The sequence below is a fragment of the Callithrix jacchus genome, chromosome 4 (genome assembly GCF_049354715.1).
Source record: "Callithrix jacchus isolate 240 chromosome 4, calJac240_pri, whole genome shotgun sequence".
Taxonomy (NCBI): domain Eukaryota; kingdom Metazoa; phylum Chordata; class Mammalia; order Primates; family Cebidae; genus Callithrix; species Callithrix jacchus.
This window is the reverse complement of record NC_133505.1, coordinates 122,827,257-122,849,092: the sequence shown is the minus strand read 5'-3', so window position 1 is coordinate 122,849,092 and position 21,836 is coordinate 122,827,257. Positions and strand designations below refer to the sequence as shown.

The 21,836-nt window shown below is 37.2% G+C and overlaps 1 protein-coding gene across 1 annotated transcript in view; it reads left to right on the top strand.

The window, feature by feature from the left end:
• The window catches only part of TRAPPC3L (trafficking protein particle complex subunit 3L), a 38,824-nt gene extending 33,494 nt beyond the window's left edge, over positions 1 to 5,330 (top strand). The window contains exons 4-5 of the mRNA XM_078370753.1: positions 714 to 899; positions 5,074 to 5,330. Of these exons, the coding sequence (XP_078226879.1) occupies positions 714 to 899; positions 5,074 to 5,193 (306 nt within the window). The 3' untranslated portion in view covers positions 5,194 to 5,330. The remainder of the gene's footprint in view (positions 1 to 713; positions 900 to 5,073) is intronic.
• The last annotated feature ends 16,506 nt before the right edge of the window (positions 5,331 to 21,836 follow it).

Below are 21,836 nucleotides of genomic sequence, written 5' to 3'. Positions count from 1 at the left end.
CAGGTCATAGCATAAAAAGTGTGAATACACTGGACAAAGGGATGATTCATGTTCTAGGCAGTATGGAGAGGGGACAGTGAGAGGTTTCATCACACTACGCAGAAGCACAACTTCAAATGTATGAATTGTTTATTTCTGGAATTTTCTACCTAATATTTTCAAACAATGTTGACCACAGGTAATTGATATCACAGATAAGGGACGACTACTCCAAAATTATTCCCTCCACTTCCCAAAATGAATTATTGGGTCTAATCTGTGTCTAATCTGTCCCTAGCATCCTCTGCTTTAATTGTCACCTAACTGTTGTGGGAAATGTCTCCTGGGTCCCTTCTAATCCAGGGTTTTATACTTTGCTAGGATCAGTGTGGCAAATATCAGCTGATATGTTGATGACTAATAATGTTTTAATTTCTTACTCCCCTAAAGGATATGTATCTTTTAAAAAGTTGATTGAAAGTAATGTTTTAACGTGTTTTTTTACAAACCATATTATTTCCACAAAAATTAGCCTCTTACAAGTAAAAATATTTAAAAATTTCACATTATAGGATCAATAAATTGCAAAGCTAAGGGTGAAGCCAGACTTCCTGACTATAGACTCCATATGCTTAACTATTGTGCAGTAATGCCTATCACAGGGTATTTGCTTAGTCTGCTAATAGTTATTGGCTCTAGACCAAGTTTTATTAATTTTGTTTTCTTATTATCAGGTGGCTTTCAAGATGTACCTGGGAATTACACCAAGTGTGACCTGTAACAATTCAAGCAGAAATGAATTTTCCCTGATTCTAGACAAGAATCCTCTGGTGGAGTTTGTGGAAGAGCTCCCTGCTGGGCGATCTTCTCTGTGCTACTGCAACTTGCTCTGTGGGATTATCAGAGGCGCCTTGGAAATGGTAAAGTTGAATAAGTGAAGAATGAATGGAGATTCTCTTAGTCCTTCTAAGGCTAAGATAAGATAACCAATATACGTAATTCATTTTGCTAGGTATATTGGCTATCTAATGGTATGTTACAAATTACCCCCAAACTGTAGCAGCTTACAAAAACAAACATTTATTACCTCACACAGTTTCTGAGAGTCAGAAATCTGGGAGCAGCTTAGCTAGGTGGTTGTCACTCAAAGTCTTTTTTTTTTTAACACCAAGAAAATGTTTTAATTAAACTACAGAAACAATGGTTATAGTACAGAACATTCATAAGCAAAAAGATACACCATGTTGTAAGTACTTACAAAGTTACAACCATTTGCCTAACACTTTCCATGTTAAGTTTATACATGTAGATATGATCAGATTTACCATTTTTGGGGGGAGGAGGAAAAAATGTGTATTTATCATCAGCTAGATGTGCTCACTGTATGCTCCGTTATCTATATGCAAGGCCTGGGTGACTAGAAGTGCAGTTGTCAGGCATTTTAATAAACTGGACAGCCATTTGTTTCTGCACGACAAGGCATCTTTACACAGGAGCAATCAGGAGAAAACAGGAAACAGCCAAGCACTCTGCACTGGAACACGCTACCTTAACAGCTAACCAGCATTACTCAACTGCTACACAACTGCGCCTAGTGCACAAAAATATTTGATTTTTTGAAATGATTCTTTATCAAACACAATTCTAATCCCTCAAATTTTTTCATGGCTTAATACACATGCAGTCAAGCTGCTGGCCAGGGCTACAACCTCTGTTGACTTGACTGAGGCTGGAGAATCTACTTCCAAGCTCACTCACATAACCCCAGTGCCTTACAGGCTGTTGTCAGGAGGCTTCATGAAGTTCCGGGCCACATGGACCTCTTTGTAGATCTAATCACAATATGGCTGCTTATGCTGCCAACCCTGCTGCCATGTGGGAGGGGGCTATCTGAGGGTGTGAATGACAGGAGGTAGGGATCATTGCAGGCTATTTTAGAGGCCAGATTTTACACCCGAGTTATTCATTGGTTTAACTAAAACGTTATTAATATCTGCTAAGTGTCAGGTACTGAGTAGGCACAGATGAACAAGACACACTTGCTGCCCTTAAATAATCTTTGGTCTAATGGAAAAATCAGATGTACAAAGAAGTATAATTAAGGCTATGAAAGGATCTGTGGCAGGAAAGACTTTCTAGACTTCCTAAGGATACTCTTAATTGGCTTTTGAAGGAAAAAAATAGAAGTTAGATAGAAGTCTTGGGTAAGAGGAGCAGGAGAAAATTATAACAGGTAGAAGAATCAGCATGTCCAAAGGTATAAAAAGGTTGTTTGAATCAAGGAACAAGGAACTTCAATTAGTTCAGTATGACTGACATATAAATTGAAAGGCAGATTGTCATGAGAAAGGAGGTTTAAATTCTTTACAGAAGACTGACTTTTAAAAAAGGGATTCAAGCTTGGAAATTGAGATTTTTATATTGAAAGCAACAGAAAGTCAATACAGATCTATAAACAGTGGAGTAATATTTTGAAATTTGTGTTTTAGGAATTTCATTTCCTTATCAACCAAGTGAAAGTATATCAGAGGGAACAATGCTGAAGGAAAGCATGAGGGCACTTTGTAAGTTATGACGGTAACCTCAGGTAAAACCAGAACAGAGCCTTTACAGCAGGAATGGGGAGAGGAAGACCATTGGACCAACAACAAAAAGAACAGATAAGACTGGGTTAGCAATTGGCTGAAAGGGACGAAATTGATAAAGAGTCAAGAATGACTTGTAGGTTTCTCAGCAACCTGTAAGGATGGTTGTACTATTAAACTAAGAACAAAACTAAGAGTAGTACATTTGGGCTTGGTAGAGACAAAGTGAGGTGTTCAATTTGAGCCTGCTGGGGTTGAGGTGTTTAACACATACAAGTGAGGCTATCCAGCAAGCAGTTCTTTAACCCTGTTTGGAGCTCACAGAGAGACATTAATTGAAAAAGCATTAGAATTGGAAAAGAATGACTAGGCAGAGTCTGTAGATCAAGAAGCAAAGGGAGTAACAGAACTGTAGGAAGCAATAAAATATAATAAGTAGGTTAAACAGAGAGCACAAAGGCTGAAAAGGATTCTAAGGAAGAGAAATCAGAGGTAGGAAAAAAGGAGTTACTGAAACAAGGAAGGAGAGCATTTCAAGAAGAGAGAGTGACTAATAAGAACAAGTACAGCAGAGTCTAAGTTAAACCAGACCTGAAATGTATTCACAACATTTAGGAACCAAAAGTCCCAGGAAGGCCTTGGTAAAAGCTCTTTTTTTTTGAGATGGAGTTTCGCTGTTGTTACCCAGACTGGAGTGCAATGGCATGATCTCGGCTCACCGCTACCTCCGCCTTCTGGGTTCAAGCAATTCTCCTGCCTCAGCCTCCCGAGTAGCTGGGACTACAGGCGCACACCACCATGCCCAAATAATTTTTGTATTTTTAGTAGAGACGGGGTTTCACCTTGTTGACCAGGATGATCTCGATCTCTTGACCTCGTGATCCATCCTCCTCGGCCTCCCAAAGTGCTGGGATTGTAGGCGTGAGCCACCGCACCCGGCCAGTAAAAGCTCTTTTGGGAAAGTGAAGAGAAAGAAGAAAATCTGTCACAGATTGGTGAGCCAACAACAGTTTAAGAAGAGGAGTCTCATTTTCCCAGAAGCTTAGCTTTTGAGAATGGTGGGACCAGATAGTAACCAAAGTCTTGCCATGTAATGAGCTACCCGGTAATGAGGCATGCATGTAATTTTTAATTATTTGTGATAGTTAGGGAAAAATAGAATAACAAATAATCAAAAATCAAAAAACAAAAGAAATAATGTATTGTTCACACAGATTCTCCATGTTTCAACCCTAACATCTTTTTAGATTTGTCCTATAGTCAGTGGCCATGATATCAAGGAAGGGGTGGGAAAGCACTCTGGGAGTTTATGGGCAAAGGGAGAAACAATAAAACCAAGTCAAAAATAGGGTAACAATGTCTTCAACTCTCATAGATAACAGTTGATTATATTTGCTGAATGATAGCTGGTATCAGACCTCACGTGGCCCCAAATACCCAAATAGCTTCAACATCGTCTCCCTGTTAATTTATTTTCTGTTAAATTTTGACAAAGACTTAAAAAACCTTATGGAAGAAAAAGTTGAGGAAGAATTTTGCTTCTGTATTTCCAAGTGCAATCTACATCCTTCTATTAAATGGTAGGCATTGCAAGGCCCTCCGTATGGCTGGATAATTTGGTACACTGATGGTTTAACAAATTGAGGCTGGCTAGCTAAGAAATTCTTAGTGAGGGAGGGGAGTGAGTCAGGTAAGATTCAATGAATATTATTTAATTGCCTGCTACATGTAGGCATTTTGACATATTATTTGCTTTCACTAGGTGCTTTTACTTATTTATCTTATTTATCCCAATAAATCAAAGTAACTCTCAACGAATACACTATAGGTCAGCAGCATCATTGTGCTCTTATGTGGACACATTTTAATGAATAAAGAAGTAAGCCCTGCTTACTTCAGTGTCTGGGAAATGGGAAATACCTTTCCGAGGAAAAGAAGGCCTGCATATCAAATATTCATGTCTGTAATTTCAATCTTTAATTTTATATCTATAATTCATTTAATTGATATTTTTCTTAAAGCTCTCAGAGCCATAAGTGCTGCTAAATGTTGTTAGGACAAGTGATTATGCAGTTTAGCTAACGACAGAATGATTCGGGGCAAATCTGTTTGAAAGCAATCACTTAAGAATCCATTTATCCTTGGAAATTCTGCTGGCTAAGCGCACTGGGTCAAGACTGTCTTCGAGCTGGGAATTTGTGTTCTTCTAAAGACGGATCCACAGTGCAGCCTTGCACAGTGAGCTAAGCTTGGGAGAGGTTTACATGTCTGGGTGTCCCAGTCATCCAGTTGGCCTGGACCACCCTTCTCTTTGTAGATTCACACCACAGAGCTGACACACTGCTGAACCATCTCTGAAGGACACTTCATAAAGGACCCTTCATCCACAGAACAAGCTATTTTTAAAATAATTTCATATGGAAAGTAACAAAAGCTGAAAAAAGAATGAGAAAAATTTTCTATTTTTTAAAATTAAATGACACAAATCTGTTCTTTTCTTCTTTCCTAGGTTCATTTGGCTGCTGATGTTACATTCTTGCAAGACAGACTGAGAGGTGACAGTGTGACAGAAATAGGAATAACGTTTCTAAAAAAACGAGAGGAGAAAAAATATAGACGGAAAAAATGAACAGCATGTAAAATGCCACAGGGTGGCTAGTTGAGTTAATATTAGTTAAACATGTATAGGCACAGAAATTTTGAATTTCTTAATAACATGAGCTTTAAAAGGCTTATAAATCACCAGAAATGTGAAATGCAGGACATGAGAATTTATAGGGCTTTTTTTTCCTTTTGCTTATAAATTACACATTTTCAGTCTCATATCCACAAGATTTCATATGCAAATAACTACCTATAAGATAGCAAGCAGGAATTCCACATATTACGCTGTCCATCCTCAGAGAAGCTATTCATTCCATTTACGTATGGTGATGGGGAAAAAAGGCACCACTAATACAAACAGTTATGTATTTATCTCTTTGCTGAAAAAAAATGAATGAAATGATACAGCATAGAGTTTACTATATATAGACAGTAGTTTCTAGGTACTGTATATTGCATTCCTTATAGAAACAGTTCCATTTGTAACACTTTTCCATATTTATGAAATAAGATTTGATTTTTCTCATATATTAGCTTGGCTTATAGCTTTAGCCTCCCTACCCTTAGTTTGTAATCACCAAGTTAAGCTATTTATTCAATGATGATTTTGAAACTTTTACAAATAGCATTTAATTTTAATTAATTTAGTTTTAATATAGCTGATATTAACCAAATTCTTCCTTTTCTCATAAAATATTGCTTGATGGTCAGGTCAGGAAATTTCTAAAATAAGGGATATTTTTTGGCAATACTTTCTTACCCCAAAGCTTATTAATTTAGAATTTCTACCATCATTTTTATCTCCTAAAAAATCTTCCAGAGAATGTTTTCTCTGTGACCAGAACACATTTAAAATTCAAAGGTACTGGGTTAAATACACAGTAATCTTCACCAGACCATTGACACACAAGGGCAGCCTGTCAGCAGCCCAGGTTCTGCAGAGAGCCCAAACTGTAAGTGCAAGTTATAATTAATGTGATACCACCCTACAGAATTGGAGAAAATATTTTTAAATTACCTATCTGACACCCTTGTGTTATTAATAACCAGAAAGTATAAGGAGTTCAAACAACTCCACAGGAAAAAAAAACCAATAAAATGGGCAAAAGATCTGAATAGACATTTCTCAAAAGAAGACACAGAACTAGCGAACAGGTATATGAAAAGGTGTGCAACATCACTGATCATCAGAGAAATGCAAATCAAAACTATAATGAGATAACATCTAACCCTAGGTTAATGTGGCTTTTATCCAAAACAGGAAATAATGAATACTTGCAAAGATGTGGAGAAGAGGGAACTCTGGTACACTGTTGGTGGGAATATAAATTAGTATAACCACGATGGAGAATGGTTTGGAGGTCCCTCATAAAACAAAAAATAGAACTGTCATATGATCTAGCAATCCTACTGCTGGGTATATATCAAAAATAAAGGAAATCAGTGTATCAAAAAAATATCCACACTCACTTGTTTATTGTAGCACAATTCACAATAGCTAATATTTGGAAGAAATCTTAGTGTTCTTCAATAGATGAATGAATAAAGAAAATGTGGTACATATACGCAATGGAGTGTACTCAGCCATAAAGAAGAATAAGATCCTGTCATTTGCAACAACATGGATGGAACTAGAGATGATTATGCTCAGGGAAATATGTCAGGACAGAAAGACAGACTGCATATTCTCACTTATTTGTAGGAGCTAAAAATTAAAACAATGGAACTCATGAAGATATAGAGTAAAATGATAGATACCAGAGGCTGGCCAGGGTAGTGTCAGGAGGAGTGGAGATGGTTAATGGGTAGAAAAATATAGTTAGATAGAATGAATAAGACCTGGTCCAGGCATGGTGGCACAAACCTGTAATCCCCACATTTTGGGTTGTCTAAGAGGGAGGATTGCTTAAGCCGAGGAGTTTGAAACCAGTCTGGGTAACATAGACTCCTGTTTCTACAGAAAACAATTCCATATATATATGCATCTCATATATATATATATATATATACATCATATATATATATATAGATATATATAGTGCATGCCTGTGGTCCCAGCTACTCGGAAAACTGAGGTGGGAGGCCAGGAGATTGAGGCTGCAGTGAGCCATGATCGTGCCACTGTGCTCCAGCCTGGGCAACAGAGTGAGACACTATCTTAAAAAAAAAAAGAAAGAAAGAGAACAAGAATGAATAAGATCTAGTGTTTGATAGTACAACAGGGTGACTGTAGTTGATAAAATTTTTTTGTACATTTATTAATAATTAAGATTATAAATGGATTGTTTGTGACAAAAAAGATAAATGCTTGAGGTAATGGATACTCCATTTACCCAAGGTGATTGTTAAGCATTGTATGCCTGTATGCAAATATCTCATGTATCCCATAAATATATATACCTACTATGTACCCACAAAAAATAAAAATTTAAAAATAATCAACCAAAATAAATAAAACTTCTATAAGTGATATGTTAGCAAAAGACATCAACTAGGATTCAGGAACCAGTTCTGAGACCCAGTTAAGTTGTTTCTAGGGGCTTCAGCTGATCCTGAGTTGTGACTGATCCTAGGCAAGGCACATAATCTCTCAGTCTCTCTTTCTCTCTTCCCCCACCCCTTTAAAATCAGGGCATTGTATGCAGTAAAGATCTAAAACTGTATCAATGGGTTTAAATGACATAAATGACCATTGAAATTCTACATTTTTGGACCTTAGAACACTGTAGAGAAATTGTTTGCTCCCCACCTACTCAACTGCCTCTTCAAAGGGACATCGCAATAGGCATAAAGGATGAAATAGGGTTATTGGCACACAGAAGCAGCATCAATGGATGAACCTTTAAGTCTGCTCCACAGAAGACCAGGAATAGAATCTGGAAGAAGGTATTTGACATTAGAAGGGGCATCACAATGTCATGTATTTTAAACTGATGCTTCCATAAGAATTCTTGCCAATAATCTGTCCCAAAGCTTCTTTTTAGGATTTTTTTTTCCATCTTCTGCTCAGTTACCTCTTTCTCATTTATAAGATATACATTCCTCCTAGAAACCCAACATACTCATGCCTAAGCCCCTCTCTCTTAAATCAGCACCTAACTAGCTATCCTAAAAACATTCCATGCCTTGGAGTATTCTCCCATCTGTCTATACCTTCCTCTTCTTTCTCTCCTAACCCAACCATCAAAAGTCCCTTGGCCCAACGTCTTTGTTCCCCACCCTGCTGAAGGCAACTTGATCTGGTATTCTCAGTGACGCTGAGTATTGGAACTGATGATGGCTTCAGGATGAGGTTTGTTCCCCATCCCTTGTTTTTCTCACCCTGGAAGGAGGGGAGCCACTTGGCACTGAATATAGGCTATGAAAAGCGAACTATATAACTAAGAGAATGGCTTGTGTTCAGTAGGTGGGTGCATCCTGAAGAATGTAAGAACCTGGAGAGTTGGGTCTTTCTGATGAAGAGCTTGAGGATGTTGCACAGCATAACTACAGGATTATTTATTTTTATTCTACAAAAGCCTTTACTCTGAACACAAAATCTTGAACAAACCAGAGCCTTTTTTCAATCATCTTGGCAAAGCCAAAGTGGAAGAAATGTCTGGGGCAGAGAGAGAGTTCAGTGCTATCCCAATGAAACAACCAGATGCTGCCCAGTTAGAATTATGAGAACCACCTTTATCATTTTATATTTTCTTATAGCCACATTAAATAATAAAAAGAAATGACATTTGTTTTAATAATTTATCATTTATTTTAATTATCCAAAATTTTATTTCAATATAATAATAAATATTATCTATAATAATAAAAAATATCATTATTATTACTATTTTTGGTAGAGATGGAGCTTTTGCTTTGTTGCTCAGACCAGTCTTAAATCCTGGCCTCAAGTGGTCCTCCCACCTCGACCTCCCAAAGTGTTGGGATTATAGGAATGAGCTACACACACCAGGCCAATATAAAAATTTTTAATGAGACATTTTATGTTATTTTTTTATATTAGGTCTTTGAACTCCAGTGTGTATTTGACATTCTTCATCCATCTCAACTCAGGGTAAATTTTCAACGGCTGGAGTGAAATATAGTTCTACCAAAATAATAAAGTTGTGTTTAGTGGTGTTTAACAGCTTCAATTTTTAAATCTAAATTTATTCAAATTAAACTGAATTTAAAATTCAGTCACACTAGTCACGTTTTACATGTTCAATAGTCATGTGTATCTAGTGGCTACTCTAATGGATGACACAGGTCTAGAATCCCCAGTCAAAGATTTGTTGTGTCTCCTTCACCTTTGACACAAAGAATGAATGGAGAGGATCCAGTACCATGGAGAGAAAGAGAGGAAATGGATAGAACAGAAAATTTTTTTTTAAAAATCAGGGCAATAAGACTGTCAGAGACCCATGAAATGCTCTCTCTTCATCAACTGAGCAGTGACCCATAGAAACAATAAAGAGAGATTACACATCCTCTCCTGGGCTCCAAGTATGTTTTTATCATCATTGTGTAAAGCTGTTTTTTTCTGATAAAGGGCTTGAGAAAGTTGCACAGTGTAACTACAGGGTTACATAATATTTTTATTTCATAAAAGCCTTTACTCTAAACCCAAAACCTTGATTAAGCAGAAATTTTTTTGTCAGCAAAGCAAAAGAGGAGGAAATATTTGGGGCGGAGACATAGTGCAGTGCTCTTAAATGACCACAACAGATATTGCCCAAGTGTTAACTGAGAAGGCCTGCTTTGGTTGTTTATTCACTGTTTGCACTTGCCAGGAATCAGAAATACCTCCCTCAGTGTCCTGTACATTTATTTACTGTCTTCTAAAACCTCTCCATTTCATTTATTAGCTGTTAGGAGCCTGGATCTCTTTAGCAGTCAGAATGAATGATGATGAATAAGTGGAAAGTTTCCTCTTCTCCCTGTTTATGAAAGACAAAAGGAGAAATTTGGAAAATCCAATGCTTTAAATAAGAGAATGATATTAAAACTTTTGTAACCGAAGAGACTACTTTAAGAAAGATCTGCTACTACTTTAACAAAGATCTGCTAAATGTTAACTAACACAGTAAATGTTAAAGGATATGATATTACTCATTGTTAAGTGTCTCCAGTTGGGCTGTAGACACTGGGTGGTTGTTACATTTCAGTTTACTTTGCCGGCTTTGGAAGCTAATATCTATCTCTTCAGTAAAACTGAAGAAGTCTGTGATGGATGCATCCTCCCAGCTCTGGAAAAATCATATGACAAAAGACTCAGTATTTTTCTTATTAAGAGAGGGCCACATTTTGTTTACTCCACTTAATTGCATATTCCTTGAAAAATCTGACCAGTGTCTACATTTCTTCATCCTAATAAACCTTCCAGAACTTCAGCTGGACATAACCAGTGGTCAGCCAATATGGTCTATGACAAACCACCAACAGACAGTAAGGGATATAGCAGGTAGAATGTACCAGTGTGTGATCTCAGAAGGAAATGGCCTATTCTTATTCAGTTAGTTAGCAAGTGTCACCCTAAAATTGAAAACAAGGCACAGCCACAACAATCATTGACAAAGTTTTACTTTTCGTTAGAAAAGAAGAGCTAAACAAAACATATCAAAAGTTGGAACCACTTTACAGAAAAACAGTTAAGAAATAGATCTTCTGGGGTAATTCTTGTTCTCCCTTGAATTCAGGCTCTGTCTTTCCCAATTAAGTATTTATGTCCCAGGGATGAAGCCAACTTGATCGTGGTGGATAAGTTTTTTGATATGTTGCTGGATTTGGTTTGCCAGTACTTTAGGAGTTTTACATCGATGCCCATCAGGGATATTGGCCTGAATTTTATTTGTTTATTTATTTATTTTGTTGCATCCCTGCCAGATTTTGTATCAAAATGATGCTGGTCTCATAAAATGAGTTAGGGAAGGGTCCCTCTTTTTCCATTGTTTGGAATAGTTTCAGAAGGAATAGTACCAGCTCTTCTTTGTACTTCTGGTAGAATTTGGCTGTGAATCCTTCTGTTCCTGGACTTTTTTTGGTTGGTAGGCTATTAGTTACTGCCTCAATTTCAGTATTGGTCTATTCAGGAATGTTGCTATTGGTCTCGTCAGGAATTTGACTTCTTGGTTTAGTCTTGGGAGGGTGTATATGTCCAGAAATTTATCCATTTCTTCTAGATTTTTCCAGTTTATTTGCATATAAGTGTTTATAGTATTTTCTGATGGTAGGTTGTATTTCTGTGGGATCAGTGGTGATATCCCTTTGTCATTTTGTATTGCATCTATTTGATTCTTCTCTCTTTTCTTCTTTATTAGTCTGGCTAGCAGTCTGTCTATTTTGTTGATCTTTTCAAAAAACCAGCTCCTGGATTCATTGATTTTGAAGGGGTTTTTGTATCTCTGTCCCTTCAGTTCTGCTCTAATCTTAGTTACTTATTGTCTTCTGCTAGCTTTTAAGTTTCTTTGCACCTACTTCTCTAGTTCTTTTAATTGTGATGTTTTGGTACTGATTTCAGATTTTTCCAGCTTTCTGATGTGGGCATTTAGTGCTGTAAATTTCCTGCTTAACACTGCTTTAGCTGTATTCCAGAGATTCTGGTATGTTGTCTCTTTCTTCTCACTGATTTCAAGAACTTCTTTATTTCTGCCTTAATTTTGTTATTTACCCAGTAATTATTCAGGAGCAGTTGTTCAATTTCCATGTAGTTGCACAATTTTGAGTGAGTTTTTTTATCTTGGGTTCTAATTTGACTGCACTGTGGTCTGAGAGACTATTTGTTATGATTTCTGATCTTTTGCATTTGCTAAGGAGTGTTTTATTTCCAATTATGTGGTCAATTTTAGGATAAGAGCTATGTGGTGCTGACAAGAATTTATATTCTGTTGATATGGGGAGAAGGTTCTGTAGGTGTCTATTAGGTCTGCTTGTTCCAGAGCTGAGTTCAAGTTCTAAATATCCTTGTTAATTTTCTGTCTTTTTGATCTGTCTAAAATTGACAGCAGGATAGTAAAGTCACTCATTATTATTGTGTGGGAGGGAGTCTAAGTCTCTTCCTAGGTCTCTGAGAACTTGTTTTATGAATCTGGTGCTCCTGTATTTGGTCCATGTATATTTAGGACAGTTAGCTCTTCTTGTTGCATTGATTACCATTATGTAATGCCCTTCTTTTTTAATCTTTGTTGGCTTAAAGTCTGTTTTATCAGAGACTAGGATTGCAACCCCCAGCTTTTTTTTTTTTTTTTTTTTTTTTTTTTTACTTTTCGTTTGCTTGGCAAATATTCCTCCATCCTTTTATTTTGAGCCTATGTGTGTCTTTGCACATGAGATGGGTCTCCTAAATACAGCACACCAAAGGGTCTTGACTCTTTATCCAATTTGCCAGTCTGTGTCTTTTTATTGGGGCATTTAGCCCATTTACACTTAAGGTCAATATTGTTATATATGAATTTATTCCTGTCATCATAATGCTAGCTGGTTATTTTGCACATTAGTTGATGTAGTTTCTTCATAGTGCCATTGGTCTTTATATTTTGGTGTTTTCTTGCAATGGCTGAAGCCCTTTTCCTTTCCATATTTAGTGCTTCCTCAGGAGCTCTTGTAAGGCAGGCTTGGTGATGACAAAATCCCTCAGCATTTGCTTATCTGGAAAGAATTTTATTCCTCCCTTCCAAGGCTGGTTCAACACATGCAAATCAATAAATGTAGTCCATCACATAAACAGAACCAATGACAAAAACTACATGATTACTCAATAGATGCAGAAAAGGCCTTCAATAAAATTCAACATTGCTTCATGCTAAAAACACTCAATAAACTAGGTATTGATGGAACATACCTCAAAATAATAAGACTATTTATGACAAACCCACAGCCAATATCATACTGAATGCAAGAACCTGTAAGCATTCTCTTTGAAAACTGGTACAAGACAAGGATGCCCTCTCTCACCACTCGTATTTAACATAGTTTTGGAAGTTCTGGCCAGGGCAATGAGGCAAGGGAAACAAAGTATACTGAAATAGGAAGAGAGGAAGTCAAATTGTCTTTCATGATTATATATTTAGAAAATCCCACTATATCAGCCCAAAAACTCCTTAAGCTAATAAGCAACTTCAGGATAAGACTGCTAACAAGCATTCCAGATAAATAAAATGAGACCGGATGAATAAAATGTGGCACATATACACTATGGAATACTATGCAGCCATAAAAATAATGAATTCATGTCTTTTGCAGGGATATAGGTGAAGCTGGAAACCATCATTTTCAGCAAATTAACACAGGAACAGAAAACTACACATTGCATGTTATCACTCATAAGTGGGAGTTAAAAATGAGAACAAAAGGACACAGGGAGGAAAACATCACACACTGGGACTTGTTGGGTGGGGGACGGGGGGAAAATGGAGAGATAGCATTAGGACAAATACCTAATGCATGCAGGGCCTAAGATGACAGGTTGATAGGTGTAGCAAACCACCATGGCCCATATGTACCATATGTAAGAAACCTGCACGTTCTGCACATGTATCCCAAAACTTAAAGTAAAAATTTAAAAAAATCTTTGTTTTTTTCCTTCCATTTCCTTTGTCTTCCATTTTTTAGCAGCCCTATGGCTACTACACAATCACAATCTTCTTTTCTTCCATGGAATCTTCCTGGAATTTCTTACTTTCTCTTTTATTTCTTCTTCCATTTTCTTTTAATTATGCTTCATGTAATAGACATTTTTTTTAGCTTCCTGTATCTTCCCCTCTTCTAATTCAATGATATTTCTCCTTAGGAGCCCACCATTTAATTAAACAACACATCTACTTTAGGTGGCTCATTCTCAGTTTAAAGCCACTTCCTTGCCATTCAAATCTAATCTGGTGCACAAGTTCCTGTTAACTGCAATCAACAGGATCCAAACTAATTTTTTCAGTTCTCTCGTCTCTATTAATAGCAGTGCCACAAAGTTCATTGCATGATATATATGTAATAGGTCAGATAATCTATAACATATTTGAGAATACCAAAAATAATAAATTACTTATTATTACATTTTCACATGGTTGAATGTTCAATGAAATAAAACTTGTATTTACATGGCTCTCCTCTTCACAAGAAGGAAACGTTTGCAGGAGTAAGAGCATAGAAAGTTGCATTATGTTGTGTAAGTACTTGGCACATAAGACCTAGAAAAGGGAGATTCTACAGGGAGAAGACAAAGTTTTGAATTAGCGGTAGCTCTTGAAATAAAACAGTCAGAAAATTTATACATTTCAGGCCCTTGCTACACCTATTTCCGCTGGAATCCTAAATTATATCAGGAGTCACTAAGGATTCCAAATTCAAAGCAACCCTCTGATTTCAGGAACCACCCAATGGCATAAATCTTTAAAGCTAGAAGACTGTATTTAGTGACTTGCTCTTCTTCCTGTGTAGTGTTGGAATCACATAAATTTTGATGACATGGAAGACGAATTGTTAATTCCCACTGGTTACCAAGCAATTCAACACCTGGAAATGCTGGTTTTTAAGATTTGGATTCGATTAACATTTTTATCAGATGACAGGCATATGTGGTGCATCATTTATTTTTCAACAATCTGTGAGGCATTAAGTTTGTAATGGGGATAGCCATGAAATAACAAATTAAACTTGCCAGTGCTTTAAGCACATTAAGATGTGGAGCTGGTGAGTAAGGAGAGCTGGCAATAGCTCCTGAGGATCTTGCTTAGGGGCCTGAGTGAGTGGAGAAGTCAGCTAAAAAGAAGAAGCTAATAAGTTTGGAGTAATTTGAGTTTGAGATGCCTTTGAACCATCCAAATAATACCAGGAGCTCAGAAGAGAGGTCTGAACTGAAGATAGAGTTTGGAGTCATCAGTATATAAACGATAGTAACAGCAGTGGATGCGGAGGGTAGTATCTGAACAGAATATGGACTTGAGAAAATATAAAAGGCAAAGATAGAATTGTGAGAAATACCACCATTCAAGGGGCAATAAGAAAAGGAAAGAATGAGTCAGGCTGACTTTCAGTCAGAGATGTAGAGAGGAGATATGGGTGGCACCACAGCCAAATTTCAAGGAAAATGAAGGAGTCAGAGGTGTTAGATGCCACAGAAAAGCAATAAAGTTAGGCCAGAAAAGGGATGTTGGATCTGGTGTAGAGGAGGCCTTTGCCTCTTAGCAATTTCAGGGCAGTGATGGAGGCAGTGGCCTAATTAAAGATTGAGGAGTCAACAGGAGGTGAGACCCTATGTGTAGATAATTCTGTTAGAGAAATTGACTGTAAATGGACACTCAGTGCAAGGTTGGGCTGTTTGATCTTTTAATGTTAGTTTCTTCCCTTAAGAATTTAGGCATTTGAAAACATAAAAGAGAGGGAATAACTTGTGAGGAACTGGGAGAGGGCAGGATAAACATGACAGGAGAAAGATTTGACTCTGAACTACATGAAGATTAACCTTTCTCCTAAGAGAGGCATGATGAAATTGAAAGTGGGCAGATGAGGGGATTGGATTATAGATGTTTGGGGAAGATGTTGATGAAGCTCATGACCATTGGCCTTAATTTTCCCTGTGAAACAAGATCAAGGTCTTTGTAGAGATGGAGGCAGACAGAGGCTGGATGAGGACACTGTGCTATAGAACACTGTCCATACTCTCAGCACTTAAGCCCTCAAAGTAGAAGATAACCCAGCCTTGAGAATGCATGATCATGCACATGCCTGGGAAGAAAATACACATGACAGTTACTTCCCTGTGCCCTAATAAATTCTTCACAACGGCACTAACATGGGGATAATATCCTGCCCGGTCATACTTACCTGAGATTCCCCATGGATCCTAAGTACAATTTCCTGTGTCTCCAAGGAGATGGGTGATTTGATTGTAGGCTATCTTATGGAAGTTTTCCAAACAAGGAGCAGATTTGTGGCTACAAAATTTCCCCAAGTACTTCTGCATCTACATCGTGGAAACGTAAACTGTTTTGAGCATTCTAAAAATGCTCATTATACACACATAGAAATTAACACTGAGGAAACCACACCACAGGAAGCCACATATCAGGACTACCAAAACTTGTATAATGATTGTTGCAAAGATGTCAAAGAAATGTAAAAAGCAGGCAAATGCCACTATTGAAAAAAAATACCCCCAGAGAAAGCAGGGTAAAAGTTGAAGCCAGTAGGTAAGTAGACCAGAGATGATTTGTACTGCATTAGGGGTGCTTAAAAATGACATAAAGAAAAAAATTTCTACTCCCACTGTCAGTATTACCCCCAGAACCTTAACTGTGATTGTCTTGTGGCTGCCTACAATGTTTAGACAGTCTGGAAGAACTTCATGTCAAAAGGACATGTTTTCATACCCCAGACAGGAGAAAATAATGGCATTTTAAACCTTTCTGAACACTTGCTGGGTGGAGTCCCTCATGAAGATATCAGATCAAAATGAATGAATGGAAGAAAAAAGTCCCAATACTGGTTGCTCAAGTTTAGGCAGCTCAAAGGGCAATTCTTTATCAAGAATGCCTTGTCTCCAGACTCAACAATTGATGATGATGGTACTTCTATGCATGAATTCAGCCAGGTGTCTCTTGGCAAAGATTTGTCCTCTATTATCTAAAGTTAAACATAATTAAACTTAGTGTTGATGATATTCCTGGTAGATAACTCTTAGAGGCAGGAATATTTGTGGCAAATTTAGGTTGGAGACAGAAACAGAAACCACGTAATCTTGGTTAGTTCTTACTAGTTCTGGGATGGCAGACTTTACAGGAAAAGCTATAAAGATAAAATTTTAGGACCAAAGATGATCTTCGAGTTATATAAAGTATTTAATTTTTTTCAATTAATAAAATTATGAGACCTGAAAGGTTGATTTGATGTCATAAGGAAAATCTTCAGGAAGAGCAAATTGAATAAATAATTACTAGTAAGTACATGGAATTGCTTGCTCTTTTTTTTTTTTTTTTGAGATGGAGTCTCACTCTGTCACCCAGGTTGGAGTGGAGTGGCGCGATCTTGGCTCACTGCAACCTCTGCCTCCTGGGTTCAAGGAATTCTCTGCCTTAGCCTCCGAGTAGCTGGGATTACAGGTGCCTGCCACTATGCCCAGCTAATTTTGTATTTTTAATAGAGATGGGGTTTCATCATCTTGGCCAGGCTGATATTGAACTTCTGACCTCGTGATCCACCCACCTCAGCCTCCCAAAGTGTTGGGATTATAGGCACGAGCCACTGCGCCCTGTGGAACTGCTTATTCTTCGAAGGACATGAGTGTTCTAGTTCCTGCTAGGTCCTCAGGGACCTTCATTACCTATCTCTCTTCCCTTTCCAGGCTCCTTCTCATACACCTGAAAGCATGCTCAAGTTTCTACCATTTTAGAAAGAACATTTCCTTGACAATTGTTTCCTGACAGTCCACCAATGTCTCCCTCATCCTTTCACTGGCAAATTTTAAGAAAAATATACTGTAACAAAAGCAGTGCCAGTTTGGAAACTGGAAGATCCTATGTTAAAATGTTTACCTTGCCACTGACTAGCCTGGTGGCCTTAAGCAAGTCCACTTCCCTCAAGTAAAATGCTACAATATCATAATATTTTGAAAGATTAGGTATTTAATGAATGGCACCCATTGTTCTCATGCTCGGTGATTCTTTGTTTGCTGCCCCATCCCAATGGACTGAAATCTGGTTTCTAATCCCACATTCTACTGAAACTTTATTCACTGTCACAAATTACATCTTTATCTGCCCAATAAAATCAGCATTTTATTCCTGGTCTATTTTTATCTCTTTACAGTGTCTGACCTTCTTGACTTCTTCCTTAGTTCTTTCTCCTTGATAGGCTTCAGGGAAATGTCTCCACCTTGACTCTTCTGTATTTCTGCTGGCTACAAATTGTAAATCTCCTTCATTCTCCTACAATTATTTTGCCTTCCCCAAATGATTGTATACGTAGGGCTCTATGGTTGGCATTTTCTCAGAGTAGATGTTTTCTCTGGATAGATCTTACCCAGAACATTTCTCTTCTCTACCTTCTTCCCCCATCTGCTACCATTCCCTAATAGTCACTACACCTTCATGTCCCATAAGCATGTATTTGGTGTGCTCCAAACTCAACTCATTATTTCCTTTTCTCCCTGCCAAATCGCTGTTTTCTCGAAAATTTCATTTCCTAGTTAGTGACCCCACTGTCAAAACTAAAAAGTTCTGTTCATTTCTGACCCTTTTCTCTCTTACTATTTACATCCAGTCTGTCACCAAGTTCTTTTAATTCTACTTTCTAAATTCCTCTTGATTTTTCTTTGCCCTTTAGTTCAGGGCCTCATCTGTATTCTTGAAGTTACTTTCTAAGCGGTTTCCCACTGCCAGTTACTACCACCTCCATTTCACACTCCACACTAAAATAAAGTGATTCCATAAAACACCAGTGACATAGTGGTACATCGACACCACAAACCTCTCAGAAGTGTTCCTGTCCATTTCCAGTTCATACTATGCTCCTTATCCATCACATGAAGTTCAGCTGATCAACCTCCTGCATATGTCACCTATTCAATGAAAACTATCTTTACTGGTTCATTTCCCCATCCCACCTCTGGACTGAGTGAGTTTCCCTCTATTCCCCAACTCCCTTAGTACCTCTCCTCTCACATATCTCTACCCTATATGCTGAGTATTTTCCTGCATGTCTTTCTCCCCAGTTAGTCTGTGAGTTCTTTGTCAAAGAGCACATATTGTTTGTCTTTGTACTCCTAGCACCTGGCACAATCCCTGACAGTCAAATACTCTATAATATTTTTATTATGTTACAAAGTTGAATAAATGAGATAATAATCTACATGTCTAGTTGGACTATTGCGGAAGATTATTCTCCATTTCATATTATGCATGTGGTTTTCTATTGTTAGTGTCAAACTTTTCATAAAAGGTTCTCTAACTTTCCAATACAAAATATATGGAATGCACCTTTGTAATTACAGACTCATTTGGTCTTGAGGACATCTCAGATAGCTTGACTGGTCATGAACAAAACTACATTCTTTGTTTTGCTCAAGAAGGTGAGGATTAGGCTGGAGACCATATTTTTACTGCCTATTTCCTGAGTTATGTGCCGTCCCCTTCAATTTTCTCACTATGTACCTCATGAATATGTGCAATTATTATTTGTTAATTAAAAAAATAAAAATTTTTAAAAGCTTGATAAAGTTAAGCTAAAAAGAAAAAACTTGTAGTGCAGAATTTGAATTGGAAACTGTCAGTGTGAACTCTTAGCAGTTTTGCCTTTTAGAAATTCTAGGTATGATAACCAAAGCACAGACAACAAATTAAAACAATAGATAAGCTGGACTACATTAAGATTTAAAACTTCTGTTCATCAAAGGGCACAATCAACAAAATAAAATGCAATCCACAGAATGGGAGAAAATCTTTGCAAATCATATATCTGACAAGGGGTTTATATCCAGAATATTAAGGAACTGAGACAACTCAACATAAAAAACCAAAATGATTAAAAAATAGGCAATGGACTAGAACAGACATTTATCCAAAGAAGATCAACAAATTGTCACTAAGCACATGAAAAGATGCTCAAGGTCACTAATGATTATGGGAGCACAAATCAAAAGCATAATGAGATACTGATTTACACACATTAGGATGGCTACTATGAAAACACCAAAAAATAACAAGTGCTAATGAGGATGTGGAGAAATTAAATTCCTGAGAAATGTTGGTGGAAATATAAAATGGTGCAGCTGCTATGAAAGCCTTATAGTGGCTCCTCAAAAACTTAAAAGAATTGCCATAAGATCCAGAAACTACTCTGTGAATAGGTCTCACAAAATTGAAAGCAGAGTCTCAAAGAGATATTTGTATACCCATATTCATAGCAGCATTGTTTACAATCATCAAAATGTGGAAGCAACACAAGAGTCCTTCAATGGAGGAAAGGATAAACGAGATATATACATACAATGAAATATCACTCTGCCTTGTAAAGGAAGGAAACTCTGACCTGTGCTACAACATGGCTGAATCTTGAGGACATTATGCTATGTCATATAAGGCAGTCCCCAAAAGACAAATACTGTATGATTCCACTTACATGCAGTACTTAGAAGCAGTCAAATTTGTAGAGACAGAAAGAATGACAGTTTTCAGATGTTGAGGAGAGGATGGAGTGGGGAGTTATTGTTTAATGAATACAGATAAAAAGAGTTCTGGAGATAGACATTGGTGATGGTTCCACAATAATGATTTAAAACTTCAGTACTTAATACTACTGAAATGTACACTTAAAAATGGTTAAGGTGATAAGTTTCATGTTATGGGTGTTTTACTACCATGAAAATGTTTTAATGAATCAAATGTCTACAAATAAAGGATTGATTAAACAACCAAAAAAGTCATTTCAGGAGCATTACAATTGTGCAATATATACACTTTATTTGAATCCCAATTCAAACAGATACCTTTATAAGGTAAGCTGGAACTTAAATGCTGGCAGGATATTTGATGATGTTAAATAACTCAGGAATGGAAAACCAAACATTGTATGTTCTCAGTCATAAGTGGGAGCTGGCCAGGCACGGTGGCTCATGCCTGTAATCCCAACATTTTGGGAGGCCAAGGCAGGTGGATCACCTGAAGTCAGGAGTTCAAGACTAGCCTGGCCAACATGGTGAAACCCTGTCTCTCCTAAAGAAACAAAAATTAGCCAAGTATGGTGGTAGGTGCCTGTAATCCCAGTTATTCAGGAGGCTGAGGCAGGAGAAGTGCTTGAACCCAGAAGGCAGAGGTTGCAGTGAGCCAAGATCACGCCATTGCACTCCAGGCTGGGCAACAAGAGCAAGACTCCATCTAAAAAAATTAAAAAAAAAAAAGTGGGAGCTAAGCTCTGAGGACACAAAGCCCTAAGAATGATACAATGCACAATGGATTTGGGCACTTGGGGGAAAAGGTGGGAGAGGGGTGTGGAATGAAAGACTACACATTGGGTACAGTGTACACTGCTTGGGTGATGGGTGCACTAAAATCTCAGAAAGCACCACTAAAGAACTTATTCATGTAACAGAAGATCACCTGCTTCCCAAAAACCTATTGAAAGAATTTTTAAAAAGTAACTCTCCTAAAAAAAAAGAAAAAGAGAAATCCTTATTTTTTAGATATGATGGTGATACTGTGGTTTTTATATGTGTCTTTCTTTAGAGATATATATTTATATGTTTACAGATTAAATGATATATTTGGAATGTCCCTCAAAAATCTGGTAATGAAGGGACGTGTGGGAACATACATAAGATTGGCAATGAGTTGATAACTGTTAAAACTGATTCATGGGTACATAGAGCTTTATTGTCTTATTTTCTCACTTTTGTTTATTCTTGAAATTTTCTTCAATAAATACTATTTTAAAATATTAATAATTGTTAAATCTTTGTCTGTAGTACTTCATTATATGACTCTATTTTTCTCTGTGTTTATATAGTAGTCATTATATACAATTTAAAAAATTCTTCATCATTATATAAAATTTAAAAAAATCCCAGAATGACCCATCAATACCTGATGGTATCACCAGTTTCTTTATTGTCTCTCCATGGTCTCTCCAGCTAAGTCTCCTATGATGACAGATAAAACCATCTGTCACCTGCCCTTTGCCTTTCACTTCTGCTCTTATATCTGG